Source organism: Onthophagus taurus, chromosome 3 (assembly GCF_036711975.1).
Source record: "Onthophagus taurus isolate NC chromosome 3, IU_Otau_3.0, whole genome shotgun sequence".
Classification (NCBI taxonomy): Eukaryota; Metazoa; Arthropoda; class Insecta; order Coleoptera; family Scarabaeidae; genus Onthophagus; species Onthophagus taurus.
The window spans coordinates 17,490,241-17,511,100 of NC_091968.1; the positions used below are offsets into that span (position 1 = coordinate 17,490,241).

At 32.0% G+C, this 20,860-nt stretch overlaps 3 protein-coding genes across 3 annotated transcripts; 1 reads left to right on the plus strand and 2 right to left on the minus strand.

Annotated features, from left to right (window-relative positions):
- Nucleotides 1–3,360: 3,360 nt before the first annotated feature.
- On the minus strand, nt 3,361–4,026 carry LOC139429494 (uncharacterized). Its single transcript, XM_071195262.1, has one exon. It carries the CDS (start codon nt 4,024–4,026, stop codon nt 3,361–3,363), a length of 666 nt encoding a protein of 221 aa, XP_071051363.1.
- A 2,247-nt stretch (nt 4,027–6,273) lies between these two features.
- LOC111422312 (inositol polyphosphate 1-phosphatase) lies at nt 6,274–7,562 on the plus strand. The gene is made up of 2 exons (XM_023055518.2): nt 6,274–6,596; nt 6,654–7,562. Exons 1-2 carry the CDS (start codon nt 6,396–6,398, stop codon nt 7,506–7,508), a joined length of 1,056 nt encoding a protein of 351 aa, XP_022911286.1. The 5' UTR covers nt 6,274–6,395; the 3' UTR covers nt 7,509–7,562.
- An 11,871-nt stretch (nt 7,563–19,433) lies between these two features.
- Nucleotides 19,434–20,442, minus strand: LOC111418327 (protein takeout-like). The gene is made up of 4 exons (XM_023050841.2): nt 20,345–20,442; nt 19,926–20,291; nt 19,722–19,874; nt 19,434–19,671 (listed from the first exon to the last, which is right to left on the minus strand). The coding sequence occupies exons 1-4, from the start codon at nt 20,406–20,408 to the stop codon at nt 19,520–19,522; spliced, it is 735 nt and encodes a 244-aa protein (XP_022906609.2). The 5' UTR covers nt 20,409–20,442; the 3' UTR covers nt 19,434–19,519.
- Between the last annotated feature and the right edge of the window lie 418 nt (nt 20,443–20,860).

The following is a 20,860-nucleotide window of genomic DNA, read 5'->3' on the forward strand; positions in this document are numbered from 1 at the left end:
TGATATGTAACACGATCATGTTGCCAAGGTACGCGCCCATCATCAATAAAGTACCTTACAAAACGGTCTCGGACGTCTTTTGCTTGTTGGGTTGCGTGACGATTATATGAACGTTGCAACGGGACAGTTCTTTTATTTTCTGATTCAGAACCAGGAATTGTAAAGTTTGCACGTATATTACTATCTGAAGTGAGTGACGTGCCCAAATTTGGATCACATTTTGATCTTAAAAAATTATGAAGCACACAACATGTTAATACCACTTTTTCAATCTTATCTAGTTTCAAATTAATTTCGGTGTGCAAAATGCGAAATCTGGAAGCTAACATTCCAAATGCACATTACACCGTATTTCTTGCACGGGACAATCTATAATTATAAATTTTGTTTTCGTAACTCAACTCTTTTCGACTGAAAGGTTTTAGAAAATTAGAACGTAAAGCAACGCTTCATCTCCTATAAAAACAAAAGGTAACTTTGTTTCAGTACAAAGTACTTGTCTTTCTGCCGGTATATTTAGAAGATTATGTATTAGTTTGTTGTAAAAATTTGTATTTTCTATAACACCGCCGTCCGAAATTCTGCCATTGGTACCGACGTCGACGAGCAAGAATTCACAATTGCTATTTACAATACCTAACAAAACTATGCTGTAAAATCCTTTATAGTTATAGAAAAATGATCCGCTATTCGCTGGTCGTGCAATTCTGATGTGCTTGCCATCCACTACGCCTAAACAATGAGGAAATTGCCATTTTTCTTGAAATTCCCGCGCTATCTGTATCCATTGCGATTCAGTCGTTGGAAACTATAAAAATACAATTTGATATTTAATATAAGTAGTTGTTTTTTTTATAAAAGTGCTTACGCTTATGTAATCTTTGCTAAGAACTTGGCAAATTGCTGCACATGTATCAGGTATGATTTTACCTAATGACTGAGGTGATATGATTGCAGAAAACTTTAAGTCTTCAAAACACCGACCAGAAGCTAGAAACCGCAATGTCGTTGATAACCTTTCGTGAGGACTAATAGCTTTTCTCATTATCGTATCTTCCTTTTCTATTAGCGGCGTTACTAGATGTAGTAGTTCAATATATGTGTTTTCATCCATGCGCAAATAATTCCTATAGTCATCGACTTCTAACCGTAATTCGTTCAGTAAATTCGCGTGAGAATACTGTTTCCGTTTTTTCAGCCAATTTTTTACCCATTTTGTTCTCTTCCTTTCTTTCTTCTTCTTCACTACTATTGCGATAGCAGTAGCAATTAAATATAAATCATTTTGTCGTATTACATTCATTATAGTAACAAGTCACACCTTTTAGTCACAACTCACTATGAAACTGATACTAAAACTGACAAGTAAATTTGAACCGTGTGTTCCATCATTTTCGTTTCACATTTGCTCGCATGCAAACATGCTTCAGTTTTGCATCACCGTGTATGGACCCCTTAAGAGAGAATTGTTATAAATCTAACAATCCACTGTTCAAATCCGCAAATTTCACTAAGACGTTTCTCAACTTTGATATTATGTGTACGATGATTGTTAATCCCTTTATGATGAAATGTTGTATACGACGCACAGTGGTCACTTTTGTCGATCTAAGCGAGCGAAATTATTTTGTATGATAAAATATATGTATAATTAACTTTTGAAAAGTTTACGAAAAGATAGAATAGTACTTTGTATAGTAGTTTGTAAATATTGAAGGATATATTACTGAAAAAGTACTAAAATAAAAGAAAATTAACGTACAAAGTATAAATAAACGAAGAAACGCTTTAAGGCAATGGTTTTTGATATATTTACACTTAATCAAACAATACCAGTTTTTAAAGTGTAACATGTAACTGAAAATATAAAAAAACGCTTTTTATTTTTAGTTATTGTGTATGTCACTATTATAAGATTCACTTTCACTACTATCATTTATACTACATTTAATCATTTTTTTAACTTCTGATGGCAAAGTGCTACTTTTCTTAGGTTGTGATGGTCGCAAACTACTAATTAGTGGATCGGATGATACGAGTAGCAGGTGCATCATATCCTCGAGTGTCTGCTGCCGAGTGAATTTACGCGAAAAGAACTGTCTATATTTATTAATAAGTTTTGAATAGTACGCTATTTACTTCGAAACCACAGGAAATGGTAATTAAAATGGCACTTATTCGTTTTATAAAATTTTCAGAAGCTAATTCAGGACTTCTGAAAAAACGTCTGGCTGTATTGCCGTCATTGGTTGTCCCAAAACCTGGCTTAGGCATATCAACCAGAAGACCCATGTTACGACGAAATTTTTCTTGTATTTCTTTCTTTCTTGTTTCTGCTTTTTCCTTATCTTCTTTCCTGACTTGCCATTTACATATCTCTAATCTGTATGCAATATGTAAAATGCACTCAAACGCTTTTATCCACGCATGGAGGCTTGAAATTCCATATTCCAACTTATCTTCTTTTATCACTCGTTTTAATACGACATCTACGTCATTCATTTGCTTCGGAGAAGCTCCACAAAGGTGACAGTTTTGACCGGGCGTATCAGATAACCAGCTGCAAATTTTACCATCAATCATGGTTAAAGAAAATAAGGAATAACACGGTATCAGATTTGTTTGAAATTCAGTAGCGATCTATTTGGTTCATCTATTTGTTTTTTAATGTTTTCAATTTCATTTTTGACAAATTCTTTTGTTTCTTTATGAAAAATTATTTTTACTGGTCGACAGTATTTTGTTGACGATGTTGATTCATTTTGTCATATAACAAATTCCTGTTTATCTTCAAATACACCTTTGATTCGTAACAATCCACAACTTTGATGTTGTCAATATTCTTAAAGACTTTTTTAATTTTTTCACGTAAGGAATTTTACGATATTTAACAATCTGTTCAGTTGTGTTTGTTGCTGTATTTAAGATGTTGGTAGAGAATAACAATTTATTAACAAGTTTTGGGGGATACCCATTATTAAAAAAGGCATTCCTTAAAAATCTCAAATTTTCATCAAGGAACCTCCGATCACTAATATGCATTATTCTATGTTTCATTGTCAAAACTGTTGCTATCTTGTGGCCAAAGGTATGGTTTGAATGAAAGTTTAAATATCTGCCAGAATAAGTAGGCTTTCTATACCAATCAAAAACGATCGAGTTATCCACGTTTCTGATGACTTTAGTGTCAAGAAAGGGTAACCCCCCGTCGACTTCGTGATCAAGTGTGAATTGTATGCTAGGGTGGAAACTGTTAAATTGATTTAAAATTGCTACTGCATCGTCTTTGTGGACACCCAAAATTAGATCGTCTACATATTTTTTAATGAAATTAATTCTGAAGTTAATGTTATTTTTTTTTTAAATGTTATCAATGACGTGGTCCATCACTATCAGAGCCAGTATCGAAGAGATTTTGGAGCCCATAGGGGTTCCTTCAATTTGACGGTAGATTGTTCCATTAAAAGTAAAGACTAAAGCTTCAAAGATTAATTTCAAACTCAACAAAAACGTGTTCTTATCCCAACCACACTGGTCCGCTACTAAATCCCATTTTTCCTCTATAATTTTATTGACCAAGTCCAAAGGAATCACCGTAAATAAGCTGCTAACGTCAAGGGAAATCAGTATGTAATCCCGTGGCAGCTTGTAACCGTTATAATCGTTAACAAATTGAAAAGTGTTTTTGATATTATAATCAGTTCTGTCGTTAAAAGCTAAGCTTAGTATGTTTGCCATGTAACCAGACAATTCATAGGAAGGGGTGCCCACAGAAGAAATAATAGGTCTCAAAGGGTTATCTTCCTTATGGATTTTTGGAAGAAAATACGCTTTGGCCAAGCCTGAATTATATGTTTTTAATTTTTTAGCTTCGATGTCATTAATGAATTTTTGTGATTGTATACATTTAATAAAGGTGTTAATTTGTTTTTGAATGTTATTCAATGGGTCTTTTTCAATAACTTTGTATACTTCATTATCACTAAGCATTGCGATAGCTTTATTTATATAATCAGTTTTGTCCATTATCACTGTTGTTGCCCCTTTATCGGCCTTAGTAATGATAGTATTAGGATTATCTCTAATGTAATTTTTTGTGGATTTTAGCATTGAAAAAATTCTGTTGTGCAACCCATCATATGTTTCCCTGTCTGATTGGAAATTGGTTATAACGTTTGTTATAGCTAAGTTTTTCTGTTCTACGTTTAAATCTCTAATTAAGTTTTTTTACATTAACTACACTGATGACTCAATTAACTTCAAAACTGATACACAATCCTTAAGCAACATTTATGCTTACATCATTTCTAATGACAAAAGCAAGAATAGGCTGGCCCCCTAGACATTTGGTTTTTTCTGTTTATATAAAATTTTTCCAACACTTAATGATTAACTTTTTAACAAATTTAATATTTTAAAACTGTTATTTAATTTAAACAATCTAAAATTGTGTGCAGAATGTGAATTTGTATCGCTAGGGTTACTTCAAATTTTGTTATGTTAACTTTTATCATCAATTTGAATTTTAAATTTTGAATTTCAATTACAGTTTTCTCTTTATATTTTAACGCATGCGCTGGGCGTATTGTTCCAGTTTTGTTCAAATAAAACTAGAATTTCAGAATCTAAAAAAGAAAAAACGAAAGTAAAATTTTAACGTGTAACTCGTTCGTCTCAATGATTTTAACTTTTAATTCCACATTTTAATTTAATTAAACGCAATAATTTCTATGTAATGTGTTCAATAACGTTTTTGGTTTATCCACTTCATAAACAAGTAAGTTTTTCAATTTATTTTGTAAAACTTGTACCATTTTAAGAAAATTTTTTTCTCTTTAACAGCAAATGTAATTCGCTCTGATGAAGGTTGTAATTCGACAACCGAAATATATTAACAAATTGTAAAAAGTTGTTCCTGTGCTTATTTGACCGTTCACCCCGAATAGATCGTTTTAAATTTGCCTCCCACGGTTATCGGTCGAAGATACTTCTTGCCGAATTACTCAAGAATTACCGACCATTGCCGACGGACAAAGGAGTAATGCCTCTTTTACACGTAGCCACCAACAGTCATTATAATATTCTCCTAGATTTTTACGTTAACTACTAGATAGCCTATCCATTAGTTAGATCGAAATGGTAAAAGTCGTTTCGCAGTTAACTAATAGATAAACGTTATCCGATAGTTAGACTAACGACCAGTTTAACTAGAGGTGGTAAAAGCGGGCCTAAGTAAATTTTTTTACTGTACTTGACTTTAAACATAATTTTTAATTTGTTGTAGAACCGAATCATCCTGAAGAAGAAACAATAAAAGTTTCAAAATATTGATGTTTTAAAAATTTAGTCCTTTTTTTTGGTTGACCTTAAACCTGAAGTTAAAGAAAAAAATTTTCAAATCTATTAACTGAGGTCGCTCACATTTCGTTTTTACACTTTTTATTTTAATTTCGTTTTTGATAAATTTATACTATTGCTTTTGTATTATTTCTTAATTATTAGTAAAGATTAATTTTTCTATCATTAAAGTTATTTTGATGTCAAAACAAAGTTTCGTAGTTTTACTCAACAATAATTTGATGCGGGTGGATGTAAAATTGTTAAACTACGTGGCGCTCATTGAATACATTTTATTTGTACGAACTTATTCCCCGCCGGCTAGAATTCAAGCGGCCATCAACTCCACCAATATTTTTTTCCAACAGACACTAAAGAATTTTTTTGTGTAATTATAGTTTGGTAAAAAAAGTCACGTAACAGAAGCATTTATATTCTGTTTCTTTCTACTGCGATCTTTTCTATTAGGTGCAAAATTTGTGCTTATTTTGGAGTTTGGATTTTTGCAGATCAGAAGTAACAGTTTAAGTATATTTTCTATAACTTGCACCTGAAGTTGCAACCTTCCATGACACAATTTTTGGCAAAGCGTGGATAATTCCAGTTCCTTCAAAACCAGATTTCGAAATTCAAAATATATGCAACGCCTCTCTAAAAATATATAATTATATATATCTTTTAAATTCATTTCGTCAAAAAAAAAGTAAATAATAAAACAATAAGAAATTTTTTTTCGCTCTATTTTTAACCTCAAGCCATAGAAAAAAATGTACGTCATTCGAGTTCCAACACTTACAAAACTAATACAAACAACTGTTGTTACGACAGACGCACATTTGCGGTTTCATTTCGTTCCCTATTTCATTCATCAATTGACCTTGTATCTCAACGCGCATGTTCATTCAAAAACGGAGTCTCCATTTCTTGCGAATCAATATTCTCAACAACACTTCAACGACTTCACCACTATAAAAAAAGGTTACAGGGAAATATTAAATTAAATTTAACGATAAACATGGTCAACATAGTTCGGTGTTAATACGAAAAGAAAAATAAACATGAGTATTTTAGAAAGTTTATTGATCGTTTCGGAAAAAGCGGCAAATATCGCGCGGACGTGTCGACAAAATCAGCATCTGTTTAAATTGTTGGTGCAGGAAAAAGGAACGGATGAAGCAAATCCGAGGTTTGTGGACGATTTCAAAACTTTAGCGGACGTTTTAATACAGGAAATGGTTAAACATGACGTAGGAAATAAAGTAAGATAAAAGTTTTTAGATTTAATCTAATTAAATAGAAATTTAATTAAAATTTAGTTTCCAGAAATAACAGATTCGATTTTCGGCGAGGAAAACAACGTTTTTGAAAACAAATTGGGCGAAAAAATTTGTGTTAAAGTATTAAAAACGGCCGAAGAAACCAAAAAGTTATTAATTAAAGTTTTAAATAACGATGAAGAAGCAGCTGATTTATTGGCAGAAATAATTCATGAAGAAATCGATTTAAAAATTGATTTACCAATAATTTCCGAAAACATTGAAGATTTCGCAATTTGGATAGATCCGATTGACTCAACGGCTGAATACATAAACGGAATCGAAAAACTATCTAACTCCAATATTTACACCACCGGATTAAAATGTGTCACCGTTTTAATCGGAATTTTTAATAAAAAAACCGGAAACCCAATCAGCGGGATTATTAACCAACCCTTTTTTGAAGAAAATCAACAATTAGGACGACGATTTTGGTCGTTTAATAATCAAAATTCTTTAAAAACATCCCAAAATCTAAGTACAAATCGAATTTGTTTGAGTTCCTCTGAAAATCCGGATATCAAAGAAAAATTAAGAACCGCTGGATTTGAATTGGTTGAAGCCGCCGGTGCAGGTTACAAATCTTTATTGGTTATATTAGGTGAAGTGGACGCTTATATTTTGAGTAAAAACTCAACTTTTAAATGGGATACTTGCGCCCCTCAAGCGATTTTAAGTTCGATGAATGGTGGTATTATAAATTATCAAGAAGCAATCAAAGGAAATGTAATTCCTATTTGTTACGATGTTTGTAATGGTGAAAATAAATTGCTGCAGTGTTGTAATGAAGGTGGAATTATTGCGTTTAACAATGAAACTGTTTTAAAGTGTATATTAGAAGCGTTAAGGAAGTGATTTTATTGTGTAACGTTAATAAGTTTATGTTAATAAATAAAATGTTTATAATTATCTATAAGTGAATATACTCCTATCCCAGCTCTTTTGTGGTGATCTTCCGGACAGTTTGAAGTGTGTGAGAGCCCAAGACTTTGATTTAAGCTAGTTAGAACAGAGTTTGTTTCACCTCCCAAAAATGTAGTTCAGTTGAGACAATTAAAAGCTTGATTGTTTAAAAAATTCATGATAAATGTATTTCTTGGATACTTAATCTGGAATTTCCAAATATAATAAAGAAACATGTCTACTTTTTAGTGGAAGAAACCGTTTCTCAAAATTATGATTAGTTTTTGAGGAATAAATTTTCAAAGTTGCTCGATTTTTATAGTTTTATCAGTTTTGGAGTTAACTTAAAAAATTCACGAAAAATGTATTTCTTTGATAATTTATGTGGAATTTCCATATATAATAAGGAAAGGTCTATACTTTTTGGTGGAAGAAAACGTTTTTAAAAATTCCGATTAGTTTTTGAAAAATATATTTTCAAAGATGTTCATTTCTTTTAAATTTTATTGATTTTGGAGTTAACCTTAACAATTCATGTAAAATGTATTTCTTGGATAATTAATATGTAATTTGCAGTTATAATAAAAAGAAGTGTCTGCTTTTTAGTGAAAGAAACCGTTTCTCACAATTATGTTTAGTTTTTGAAGAATATATATTTCAAAGATATTTATTTGGTTTTATTAAGCTTTGTCTTAACTTTAAAAATTCATGAAAAATGTATTTCTTGGATAATTAATGTGGAATTTCCATGTATAATAGAAAAAAGTCTACTTTTTAGTGAAAGAAACTGCTTCTTAAAATTATGATTCATTTTTGAGAAATAAATGTTCAAAATCACCCATTTTTCTCATCAATTTCATTAGTTCTGGAATTTAATTCATAAAAAAATTATTTCTTAAAAAAATTATTTGTAATTTCCAAACATAATACGGTAAAGTGTCTACTTTTTGATGGAAGAAACCGTTTCTCAATATTATGTTTAATTTTTGAGGAATAAATTTTCAAATTTGCTCAATTTTTTATAGTTTTATCAGTTGTGGAGTTAACTTTAAAAATTCATGAAAAATGTATTTCTTTGATAATTTATGTGGAATTTCCATATATAATAAAGAAAAGTGTCTACTTTTTGGTGGAAGAACACGTTTTTAAAAATTCCGATTAGTTTTTTAAAAATATATTTTCAAAGATCCTCATTTCTTTTAAATTTTATTGATTTTGGAGTTAACTTTAACAATCCATGAAAAATATATTTCTAGGATAATTATTGTGGAATTTGCAGTTAGAATAGAAAAAAGTGTCTACTTTTTAGTGAAAGAAACCGTTTCTCAAAATTATGTTTAGTTTTTGAAGAATATATTTTTAAAGATGCTCATTTAGTTGTATTAAGTTTTGTCTTAACTTAAAAAATGCATGAAACATGTATTTTTTGGATAATTTATGTGGAATTTCCATATATAATAAAGAAAAGTGTCTACTTTTTGGTGGAAGAACACGTTTTTAAAAATTCCGATTAGTTTTTTAAAAATATATTTTCAAAGATCCTCATTTCTTTTTAATTTGATTGATTTTGGAGTTAACTTTAACAATTCATGAAAAATGTATTTCTTGGATTATTGATGTGTAATTTCCATCTATAATAGAAAAAATTGTCTACTTTTTAATGAAAGAAACCGTTTCTCAAAATTGCGTTTAGTTTTTGAAGAATATATTTTTAAAGATGCTCATTTAGTTTTATTAAGTTTTGTGTTAACTTAAAAAAATCATGAAACATGTATTTCTTGGATAATTTATGTGGAATTTCCATATACGGGTCATCCACGACGACCGACCATTAGAACTTTACAGGGTTCTGGCCAAAATAAAAATTTGAAAATTCAGATTTAAGTATTATCAATTGCGTTCTCTTCGACTAAAATAATTTCAGATATCTAACACTTCCGGTTATACCGGAAGTCGCGACCTACTGTATTTTGTTAAATGGAACACCCTGTATATTTTTACATATTTGGATTTGTCTGTTTTCAAGGTTTATGAATGACTTTACTTTTTGCAATTTGATTTGGCCGTTCTCGAGTTATTCGAATTTTTCTAGAAAAATCTGCTCCAGCAGACATTTGTTCAAAAAATCAGAGAACACTCGATTTTTGGGATATCAATTTAGGATTCAGAATATGCTTAAGCAACATGATGGAGTATGTTTTGATGCCGAGTATGGCTGTCTAGAACATTTGGTCACTTTACTATGGCACGTTACTTTTTCGAAACTTGGAAGTACCATAACTTAATTTTTTTAAATGGCACCCCCCATATTTTATTACTTAGTCGTCTTCGGTGTCTCTTTTTACATCTTTTATATCCCATATGTTCTATACCTAACATTTATAGTTTGGGAGATAATTACGGTTTTTTGAAAAATGCACCTAGTGCGACCTAGTGAATAATCGAATGAAGTGCAGGTTTGAAAATTTGCAGACTTGTGATGTTTGATGCCAGCTTTTTATCTAAACTATTTTCAGGTTCCGGGTACTTGCGGTTACACCGGAAGAGGTTACAATTTTGGAACACCCTGAGTTTTATTACATTTTTCAATCAAAAATGTCAACTACAACGTTACTACTTCATAATTTATAAATCATCTAGTTTGACCGCCGAAAAAAAAATTTGGTGTTTTGGAATGTTGTTGTGGTTATGTATTAGCAGAGGATCAGTAAGGAAAGAGTAAACAGTTTGACATTTGCTGAAGCTATGGTTTATTTCTGTTGGTGTGATGACTAGGTTACTTTTTATAGTGATCTGTTCTCAAGAAATGCCATATTTGGAATTTAGTAATGAGGATTATTTGAATTTGATAATAATTTATGGAGAGTGTAACCAAATAATTGCGTATACGTGTCGGCTGCAACATACAAATGGCCTAAAATTGAACAAAAATTTCAAAAATGTAATGAAATACAGGGTGTTCCATTTGAAATATGAAAATTGTCACCTTTTCCGGTGTAACCGCAAGTACCCGCAACCTGAAAATATTTTACTAAAAAGCTGGCATCAAACATCAGAAGTCTGCAAATTTTCAAAAGGCTACTTCATATGGTTATTCACTAGGTCACACTAGGTTAAATATCGATATATGTGTGCATTTTTCAAAAAAACCCTAATTATCTCCCAAACTATAAATGTTAGGTATAGGACATATGGGATATAAAAGATGTAAAATGAGACATCGAAGACGACTAAGTAATAAAATATGGGGGGTGCCATTTAAAAAAATGAAGTTATGGTATTTCCAAATTTCGAAAAGTTAACGTGCCGTAGTAAAGTGACCAAACGTTCTAGACGGCTGTACTCGGCACCAAAACATACTCCATCATGTTGCTTACGCATGTTCTGAATCCTAAATTGATATCCCAAAAATCGAGTGTTCTCTAATTTTTTTAACAAATGTCTGCTGGAGTAGATTTTTCTAGAAAAAATCGAATAACTCGAGAACGGCCGAATCAAATTGCAAAAATTAAAGTTATTCATAAACCTTGAAAACAGACAAATCCAAATATGTAAAAATATATAGGGTGTTCCATTTAAAAAAATAAAGTAGGTGGCGACTTCCGGTATAACCGGAAGTGCTACAAATCTGAAAATATTTTAGTCGAAGAGAACGCAATTAATAATACTTAAATCTGAATTTTCAAATTTTTGTTTTGGCTAGAACCCTATAAAGTTCTAATGAACGGTCGTCGTGGATGACCCTGTATAATAAAGAAAAGTGTCTACTTTTTGGTGGAAGAAAACGTTTTTAAAAATTCCGATTAGTTTTTGAAAAATATATTTTCAAAGATTCAAAAATTATGATTCGTTTTTGTGAAATAAATGTTCAGTCACCTATTTTTTTATCAATTTCATTAGTTTTGGAGTTTAATTCATGAAAAATGTATTTCTTAGAAAAATTATATGTAATTTCCAAACAAAATACTGAAAGGTGACTACTTTTTGATGGAAGAAACAGTTTCTCTATGTTTTTAAGGAATAAATTTTCAAACTTGCTGAATCTTTTATAATTTCATCAATTTCATTGGTTTTGCAGTTAACTTTAAAAATTCATGAAAAGTTTATTTCTTGGATAATTAATCTGGAATTTCCATATATAATAAAGAAAAGTGTCTACTTATTAATTCATAAACCATTAACTTCTTTAAGCAAACCCTTAACATCTGATGTTGATTTCATTTTTTCAACATTTTTTTTTATATTGTAAATAAAATACAACTAATTCGAAATTATGTTAAAACACTTTCTCATAGGAATATGGTTGACACCTTGTTTACAATACAATATAACGATACCAAGTTTACAATTCTATCCATATGGCAAATAAGAAGGTGTATATACCCTAGGAATGTACTGACGGGTATTCTCCGGATATAGGTTGTTGCTGCCTTTGATTTTTATGAAAATAAATTTTACGTTTTCCATGAAAAATTCACACCTTTGCCCCTACGGCAAAGATAGGGATGCGAACGTGCATTAGTTTTCTTCATGAGAACGTAGAAAGTGAGACTACTAACAGCAGAGGGCCCACTCGAATTATCTGAAGTAGTCCCAAGATACCACAATTTACAAGCCAAGACAGTAATTTTTACTTAATTCGCAAGCCAATTCAAATTAATTTAAGTAGATTTAATTGAAAAGAATAAACTGTTTGTTGCACCAGGCGCTGCCAAAGCGGGCTATAATGTGTCTTCTCACTAAACTCTTCATAAGCCTCTGATGGTATCTGGTCCATAAACTTACTTTATTTACTGATATTTGCAGCTTCCAATTACAATCGCTCCTTTGCTAGTGTCTCCTCCTGCTAGAATGGCTGTGTCATCTGCGAAAGTGACAATTGTGTCTTGTTCTAACTCTGGAATGTCACAGGTATACAAAAGGCACAGGATCAGGCTAATACGCTTCCTTGGGACACTTTAGCTTTGATATGCCCTAGATCTGTGTACATTTCTTTCAGCTTTACTTTTAAATATTTACAAAAATATATATATAGTTCAGTTTTCTTCTTTCTATTATTGATTTTAATCGTTTCAATAAAAATCTTTCAAACCATGTTGAGATTACCAGAAGCACCAATATTAGACCGTAAAAAGACACATCATTAAAAAGTGTACAGTTTCACAATCGTAATAATATCTGCTACTCTACTTATTACGTTTGAGATAATTTCACAAATATTTTTCAGTTGGTAAAAATCACCGAAACAAGTAACCTGATTCTTTCTACGAACAGTCTTTTTACATGCTTAGCTGCAAAATCTTGGATTACTTCGTAGACCCATTTAATATAGAAGTCATCATGTAGTCCTTAATTGCTTAAGAAACTTCTTTTGACTATGTTGGCTGATCAATTGATTGGATGGCTTTATACAACCCCACATTAGTCTCTTTGATCGCAGATCAAGTGTTGTGTGTGGGCCAATAAGGATGCTCACCACCAGAATGATAAATTACAGTTTGCGATATTAATTAGAACTTATTGCTTCCTAAATATCTTGAGAAGTTAGGAAATGCCTTATGGCCTTAACTTCAATGAAAGAGTTAGGGCACCATTTTATCATGGGGCTGAGAAATTGGCTCCAAAGCCGAATGAACTGAGATATCACCGTATTAAACTCTTACTTAAATTCCTAGTAGTATCATCATGCAGGGGAGGAAAAGTTAAAGTTTGCGAGGCCTCCCAATGTCGTTAGTCTGCGAAACCCTTGCAATATAGCAACGTGGAATGCGAGACCACATTCATTTATCAAGCTGGAAAAGTTCATACTATCATTAAAGAAATGGATAGCTTACATATAAAAGTCGTGTGTATTAGTAAGATGAGATGGTCGGGTAGAGGACAATGTGACCAAAATATGTCACAAATGTTGTGCCTATGTCGAAAAGAGTCCTGCTACTACAAATCAATCTTAGTCTCGCACCGATAAACATCATTCTAGTACCACAGCAGACAAAAGTGACGAGGTAGTCGAAAAATTTTACAACGAAATAGTAGATATATGACAGACTCCCCAAACATAAGATATTGTCCCAAGATAAGTAAGGGAAAGGAAGGAGTGTCTTTTGGACCTTATAAGCTGGGTGAGAGAAACGATCGTGGAGACCGATTAGCAATACTTGTGGACAAAAAATATGGTAAAAAATTTAAACTACCACCAAGAAGGTTGTACACATGGATCCCCACTAGACTGCAGGGAACATATAGTTCTATATCGATACCAAAACTATTTTTTTCATCTGTTAAAACCTATCCTGGGGCAGACATAGCGTTGGACTACACTACCGTATTTGGTACATTGAAACCTGAAACTGAAACTAAAAAGGACTCATTAACCAGGAAACAAGATCAAATACGATATGCGAAAACTGAAAGATCCGAACACGAAGGCAGAAGTAAGACACTACTTGGCAGAACACACACAAGATGAAAGGGCGGCGGAGATGTTGGCTCGGAACTTGAAAAACTAAAACATGTAATTAAACACCAAAAATTCTTAAGACTACGCCAAAGCGGGAATTGAAAAACATGGATGACAGAAAGATACACCTAAGTATTGGGAAATCCACATGTAAATACAAAGAAAGATTAAGGAAATTAAAATGAAGGGAATACTAGAGGAAGCAGAGGCTCTAAAAATAGGATCAGCCTATTTTTAATGCCTCAAAACCCAAAACAACATGTAAGTTGATCGGCAATCACGGAAAAGTAACCATAGAGAAACAAGATAAAACAAAGACAGTGGCTACCTACTTCGCTAAGTTATTTCAAGACGCATGACAACATCCGCCACGTAAAATAGATGAATCAGGACCTGCCATAATTACTGAAGAACTACTATCTGCAATGCAACAACTGAAAGAGGGAAGAACCTCGGTCCAGATATCCTTAGATCGGATGTTTGAAACCTTCTTGACTAATCTGCAATTAAACAGATGACAAGTATGTTCAACTCCATCTATGAAACGGGCGAAATACAGAAGGTGTAGTTGGCGTCAGAATTTGTCTTTTAGCCAAGGGCTAAGGGATGTGAAGAATATAGAACTATTAGTTTCATGTGCCAGTTACTAGGAATATCTGTAAATGGGAAAGGACTGAATAACATCCGCTATGCTGACGATACAGTTATTATGGCAAATAGTCTGATAGATTGCGAGGTGTAGACTCGATATAAATGTTGACATAACGAAGTATATGATCATAAGCAAGGGGAAGATTGCTAATTAACAACAAATTCTGGTAGTCAACAAATACACTTATCTAGGAACTATACTTAACGACCAAGAGGACCACTCACAAGAGGTTCGTAGTAGAATAGAGAAAGCAAAAGCCGTATTTATCAAAATGGCGTCAGTTTTTAGGAGCCGATTCCTTACGCTAACTACAAAAATCAGACTCCTCCGTCGTTACGTCTTTTCTGTCTCGCTGTATCGAGTAGAATCATGAACCTTGACCGAAGTAGCTACCAAAGAATTGGCAGCATTTGAAATGTTGCTTTATCACCGAATTTCAATAATTTCATGGGACATGTATCAAATGAAGCAGTCTGTCGAAGAATGAAGAAAGATCGTAAAGTAATTTATTCTAATCCTCTCATCTAATACCTCGGTCATATAATGAGGAACGAAAGATGATACGGTTTACTAGGACGTGGTTTTCAAGAAGTACAGCAGGATTATTATGTACAGCAGTGAACAATGTTGTGATAGCACAACAACAAGAAAAATAACACAGAAATTTACTGCTTTTACCAGGCATTATCAACAGCGAACTCAACGTTATTTATTGCTGCAATCATTATTTCTTTCCATTTTATTTTTATTTTGAATCAAGTAAAATACTTTTTTGTAATTCGCTACGGTAATGGAAGTATAACAGTACTCAAACGAGTGCTGTAATGAGACTCCTTACAGCATCCGATGCTGTAATGAGATTTTAGTAACATTTTATGGAACCAGTTCAAGTTGGTAACATTGGGTCATTAATTTTTCTAGTTGTCAATGTGACAATTTTTGTCTATGGATGTTTAAACACGTTCTTAGCATCGAATACAAGGTCCACAATGATGAGGACATTGACTCTGAGCAATTTCTCTTATTTTGGGGGGTGTACATCAAAAATTTTTTTCAGGTGAATATATTTTGTGTTTTGACAGTTTCTAATTGTCAATTCAAAGTTTCTATTTTCAAGTGTTCCGGTGTTACCAACTGCTACATACCTATTTCCCTACATTGCCAAAATTTATTTTATTTTTGTTAAAAAAAAAGTATAAAAACGCGAATTACAAAAAATAGCATAAAAAACACGTTTCATAAGACTTAAAGCACTCATTCATTAAAAAAACTCGTGGCTTCGCCACTCGTTTTTCAACTTAAATTCGTGCATTTCAAGCGTGTCTTACGAAACTTGTTTTTTAATATACTATTATCTTTCTGTACTTTTATTAAAACGGATGTAATGTTATAAATTCTACCGGTTTCGGTCCTTTTATAAGACCATCTTCAGGAACTTTCGAATTTCCTATTACAAAAAACTACTTTACTTAAAAATATTAAAAATCTTTTAGATTAAATATTAAATTCTAAAACACTTACGTCAATTTAATTTTAAAGTTCTCGTGATAATTTGCATTTTGAAATATCTATAAAGCGCCTTATTGAAAACTGTCTATGTTATTATTATTAGTAGAATTGCGTATCGAGTCTAAATCAACGAACAAGATGGAATTATGTGTGCACGTGTTTGTTACCGTTATAGGATAGAAAATCAGTTTTGAAATTGCCTATATTATATTTTTAAATTTGAAATTTAAAAATAAACTATTTTAATAGAAAAATTAAGAGATGGGTAATTTTTGGATAGATTTTATTGGGTTTTGTAGGATATGGGTAGGAATGTATAGGGATGATAGGAGATTTCGGTGGTAGCCACGGACCCAGAATGTTGCGAAACTCAAACTGCTACCGTGGTTTGAGATCCTCGTCCATCTGGGGGTTATACAGGGTGTCTCAGCGAGACCGGTCATTAGACGTTTCTGGGGTTCTGGCGAAAATAAAAATTTGAGAACTCAGACTTAAGTATTATCAATTACGATCTCTTCGTATATTTTCAGATTTCTTGCACTTCCGGTTATACCGGAAGTCGCCACCAACTTTATTTTTTTAAATGGAACACCCTGTATATTTTTACATATTTGGATTTGTCTGTTTTCAAGGTTTATAAATAACTTTACTTTTTGCAATTTGATTCGGTCGTTCTCGAGTTATTCGAATTTTTCTAGAAAAATCTGCTCCAACAGACATTTGTTCAAAAAATCAGAGAACACTCGATTTTTGGGATATCAATTTAGGATTGAGAACATGCTCAAGTAACATGATGGAGTATGTTTTGGTGCCGAGAACTGCTGTCTAGAACGTTTAGTCACTTTACTATGGCACGTTAACTTTTCAAAATTTGGAAGCACCATAACTTCATTTTTTTAAATGGCACCCCCCATATTTTATTTCTTAGTCACCTTCGGTGTCTCATTTTACATCTTTTATATCCCATATATATTAATAGTTTCTCAATGAGTTCTTGTCAAAGACTCACTTGTTTACGTCACTTGATGCATGTGAGCTAATAATTATCAGTTATGTCCCTTAATATTAGTACTGAAATGAGTTAAAATCGATAACAATAACGAAAGTAATATTTACACAAATCAAGAAATTCTTAATTTATTTTTTATGCATGAAAATAGGATATATGAAAAGCGCGACAAAGTTCGTAGTATAATTCCCAGATCTTCTTTGGCAGCTCGAATTGAGGTGTTGGGACTGGGCTCGAAATAAGCCAAGGTATTCACCTCTTCCGTTGCATTATCTACTACATTTTTTGGTCAGTTTAACACGTGATTAATTCGTCCAAAATGCAAAAAATTTGCTTCTATTCTTCTAAATTTACCTATTGTCATAGGAGATAAATGTGGATAATTTTCATTAAACATTCTGCAAGTTCTACTAAGAACTTTGTCGCACTTTTCGTGCACAAAAAATAAATTATGGATTTCTTCATTTGTATAAACATTATTTACGTTATTAATATCCATTTTAACTGGTTTTAGACTCACAAGCATCAAACAACGTAAATCAGACTTTGACGTTTATCAATAAGTCATTAAACATTTGTTTTCCATGGTACACTAGGTTAATATCGATATGATATGTGAGCATTTTTCAAAAAACCCTAATTATTTCTCAAACTATTAATGTTAGGCATAGGACATATAGAATATAAAAGATGTAAAATGAGACGAGGAAGACGACCAAGTAATAAAATATGGGGGTGCTATTTAAAAAAATGAAGTTATGGTGCTTCCAAATTTCGAAAAGTTAACGTGTCATAGTAAAGTGACCAAACGATCTAGACAGCCGTTCTCGGCACCAAAACATACTCCATCATGTTGTTTAAGTATGTTCTGAATCCTAAATTGATATCTCAAAAATCGAGTGTTCTATGATTTTTTTAACAAATGTCCGCTGGAGCAGATTTTTCTAGAAAAAATCGAATAACTCGAGAACGGCAGAATCAAATTGCAAAAAGTAAAGTTATTTATAAACCATCAAAACAGACAAATCCAAATATGTAAAAATATACAGGGTGTTCCATTTAAAAAAAATAGAGTAGGTGGCGACGTCCTTAAGAATACTTAAGTCTGCATTCTCAAATTTTTTGTTTGGCCAGAACCCCAGAAACGTCTAATGACCGGTCTCGCTGAGACACCCTGTATAAAGGAGAGGTGTAAGGCAAATTTACAAACTCGCATTATGTAGCTTCTCGCTTGTCATTACTTGGAAATTCAACATATAAAGTTCCGGTGGTTAAAGTTAACCAAAGGACCCAGAATGTTGCGACACTCAAACCGCTACCGTAGTTTGAGATCCTCGTCCGTCTGGGGGTTTTTTGGGAGGGGTGTACGGCATTTTTAAATATGTACAAAGTGGTTTTTCGTTTGTTGTTATTTGGTCGTTCAAACATGTCTGTCCTGGATGGTTATGTTTAAACTTATTAATTTCATAGTTTTCCAAGGTCTCAATTAAGTTATTTTTATTTATTCGGTGTAATAATTGGGAATTGTCTCTTTCGTCAAATTTGTGGTCTCGGTTGAAGATAAGGTGTCTTCCGAAATTGGACCTTTGTTGATTTTTGTGTTCTTTAATTCTGGTTTTCATTGATCTTCCAGTTTCTCCAATGTAGACCGCACATGTGGCATATGTGGTAATAGGTGAAATAGGTATGCAGCAGTTGGTAACACCGTAACACTTGAAAATAGAAATTTAAATTGACAATTAGAAACTGTCAAATCCCAAAATAAGAGAAATTACTGTGTTCAATGTCCTCATCATTGTGGACCTTGTATTCGATGCTAAGAACATGTTTAAACATCCATAGACAAAAATTGTCACATTGACAACTAGAAAAATTAATGACCCAATATCAACAACTTGCACTGGTTCCATAAAATGTTACTAAAATCTCATTACAGCATCGGATGCTGTAAGGAGTCTCATTACAGCACCCGTTTGAGTACTGTAAAAAGTATTTTACTTGATTCAAAATCAACGTTATTTGTTTAATACTAAAGTCTCCTTCAATGAGGAGCCTTAACAATAATTTTTTGTGTCTCATTTCAATATGAAATTCGCCGAGCAGTTTCATTATATCGAAGAAGATTGACTTGCTAACTGCAGATTTACTCTTTTTTACTTCAACTTGTTATTATGTGTGTGGCAATTTGGGTTCTTTAATATCTACTACACATCTATGCAAAATTATGACAATGTTTATTGCTTATTATTATAATACAATATGCTTCATTATAATATAATTTTTAGTATAAATCATATACATTATAAAATAAATGATAACATAAAAGATTTATTTCAAGGCAAAAAAATGGCATTTTTGGGTACCCACTTTAAGTAATTCGTAAAAGCATTATCCATAATACCAGCCAAAACATTCTCAACGGTTGGTTGCAAAATTCCAAAAAGATCTTTCCAGTTTTCGTTAAATAAACGATTCATTGCTCCACCTAGAACAATTAAAACATTTAAATCGACCTTTTAATACTTTAAATAGTACCTAAAGATTCATTTCCATCGAATAAATTCTGAAAGTCAAAAGTTGCTTCTTTTGGGTTAAATGTGACTTTTCCATTATCAACTTTATAATGTTCCAATCCGTTTTTATCAGTAAACGGTTTCAAGTAAGTTGTGTAAGTTACAAAAGCATTACCTAAAAAATAATAAATAATTTTATTTCAAAAATTTCAGTAATTTATTTCACCAAAATTAATGAACGATGGTCCATTTCCTTTAATATTTGTACCGAACAATTTGATGTCCATTTCATAATTACTCGAAGCATCCAATTTTTGTTCGACATATTTCAAAAGGAACTTTCCCGTTTCCTTATCAAAATCTACATCTTGTATTTTCATACTTTTGAAACATGTAAAATTCGTATCGATGAACTTCATTTTGGAACCTTCGCCGACTTGAATTTCAACGAATGGTATATTAACGGGAACCATACTTAATATTTTATAGTTTTTGTCGCCATTTATTATCGAAGGAACTGCGTTTTCGATGGAACGAATTAAACAATCGCGTAATTTAGGGTCCGATAAACTGCACCTTTCAATGTAGGATGCTGAAAAATGTCGATTATTGCATTAGATTTTAAGTTGATATAGTTAAACTTACGAAGATTTTTGGTGAAACAGCATACAAAAAGGCAAAAGAACATAAATACGATTTTCAAAGACATCTTGATTGATACTAAATGGTTACTTGGTGGGTTTCTACATTTTGTTTTAAATATTTATAGAGATAACCAAAATGTTCTGGTACTAAATGCCTGATTTATTGCGTATTTATTCAGTTGGGTTTTTCTGCTGATTAAATCTAAAAGGTGAAGGTGGTTTTGGATGGCAAATAAGGTTTTATCTAAAAGGTGGAAAGTAACTAATGTTAATGGGAATTATTTAAATATTTATTACCAACATTAAAGTAATAATTTATATTAAATTAATAGAAGAACCGAGATTATTATTATTTTCGGTAAAACAACATCTACCAAGTATAAAACATCCATAATGCTTTTTTGGTGCATGTTCCACATAAAAATCAAAATATGCTCAATTTGCAGAAGATTTATGTAGTGCACTAATTTCCGCTGATATAGTAGGATTTACAAACTGGCAAAATCCGATTATCTAT

Bases quoted from the DNA above. Each gene is read 5' to 3' on its own strand.
- LOC139429494 (XM_071195262.1), bottom strand. From the start codon at position 4,026: ATGGACAAAACTGATTATATAAATAAAGCTATCGCAATGCTTAGTGAT.
- LOC111422312 (XM_023055518.2), top strand. From the start codon at position 6,396: ATGAGTATTTTAGAAAGTTTATTGATCGTTTCGGAAAAAGCGGCAAAT. The intron at 6,597-6,653 runs GTAAGATAAAAG...ATTAAAATTTAG, and splicing joins AACATGACGTAGGAAATAAA to TTTCCAGAAATAACAGATTC.
- LOC111418327 (XM_023050841.2), bottom strand. From the start codon at position 20,408: ATGTCTTTGAAAATCGTATTTATGTTCTTTTGCCTTTTTGTATGCTGT. The intron at 19,875-19,925 runs GTGAAATAAATT...ATTATTTTTTAG, and splicing joins ACCATCGTTCATTAATTTTG to GTAATGCTTTTGTAACTTAC. The intron at 19,672-19,721 runs GTACTATTTAAA...TAATTGTTCTAG, and splicing joins CGATGGAAATGAATCTTTAG to GTGGAGCAATGAATCGTTTA.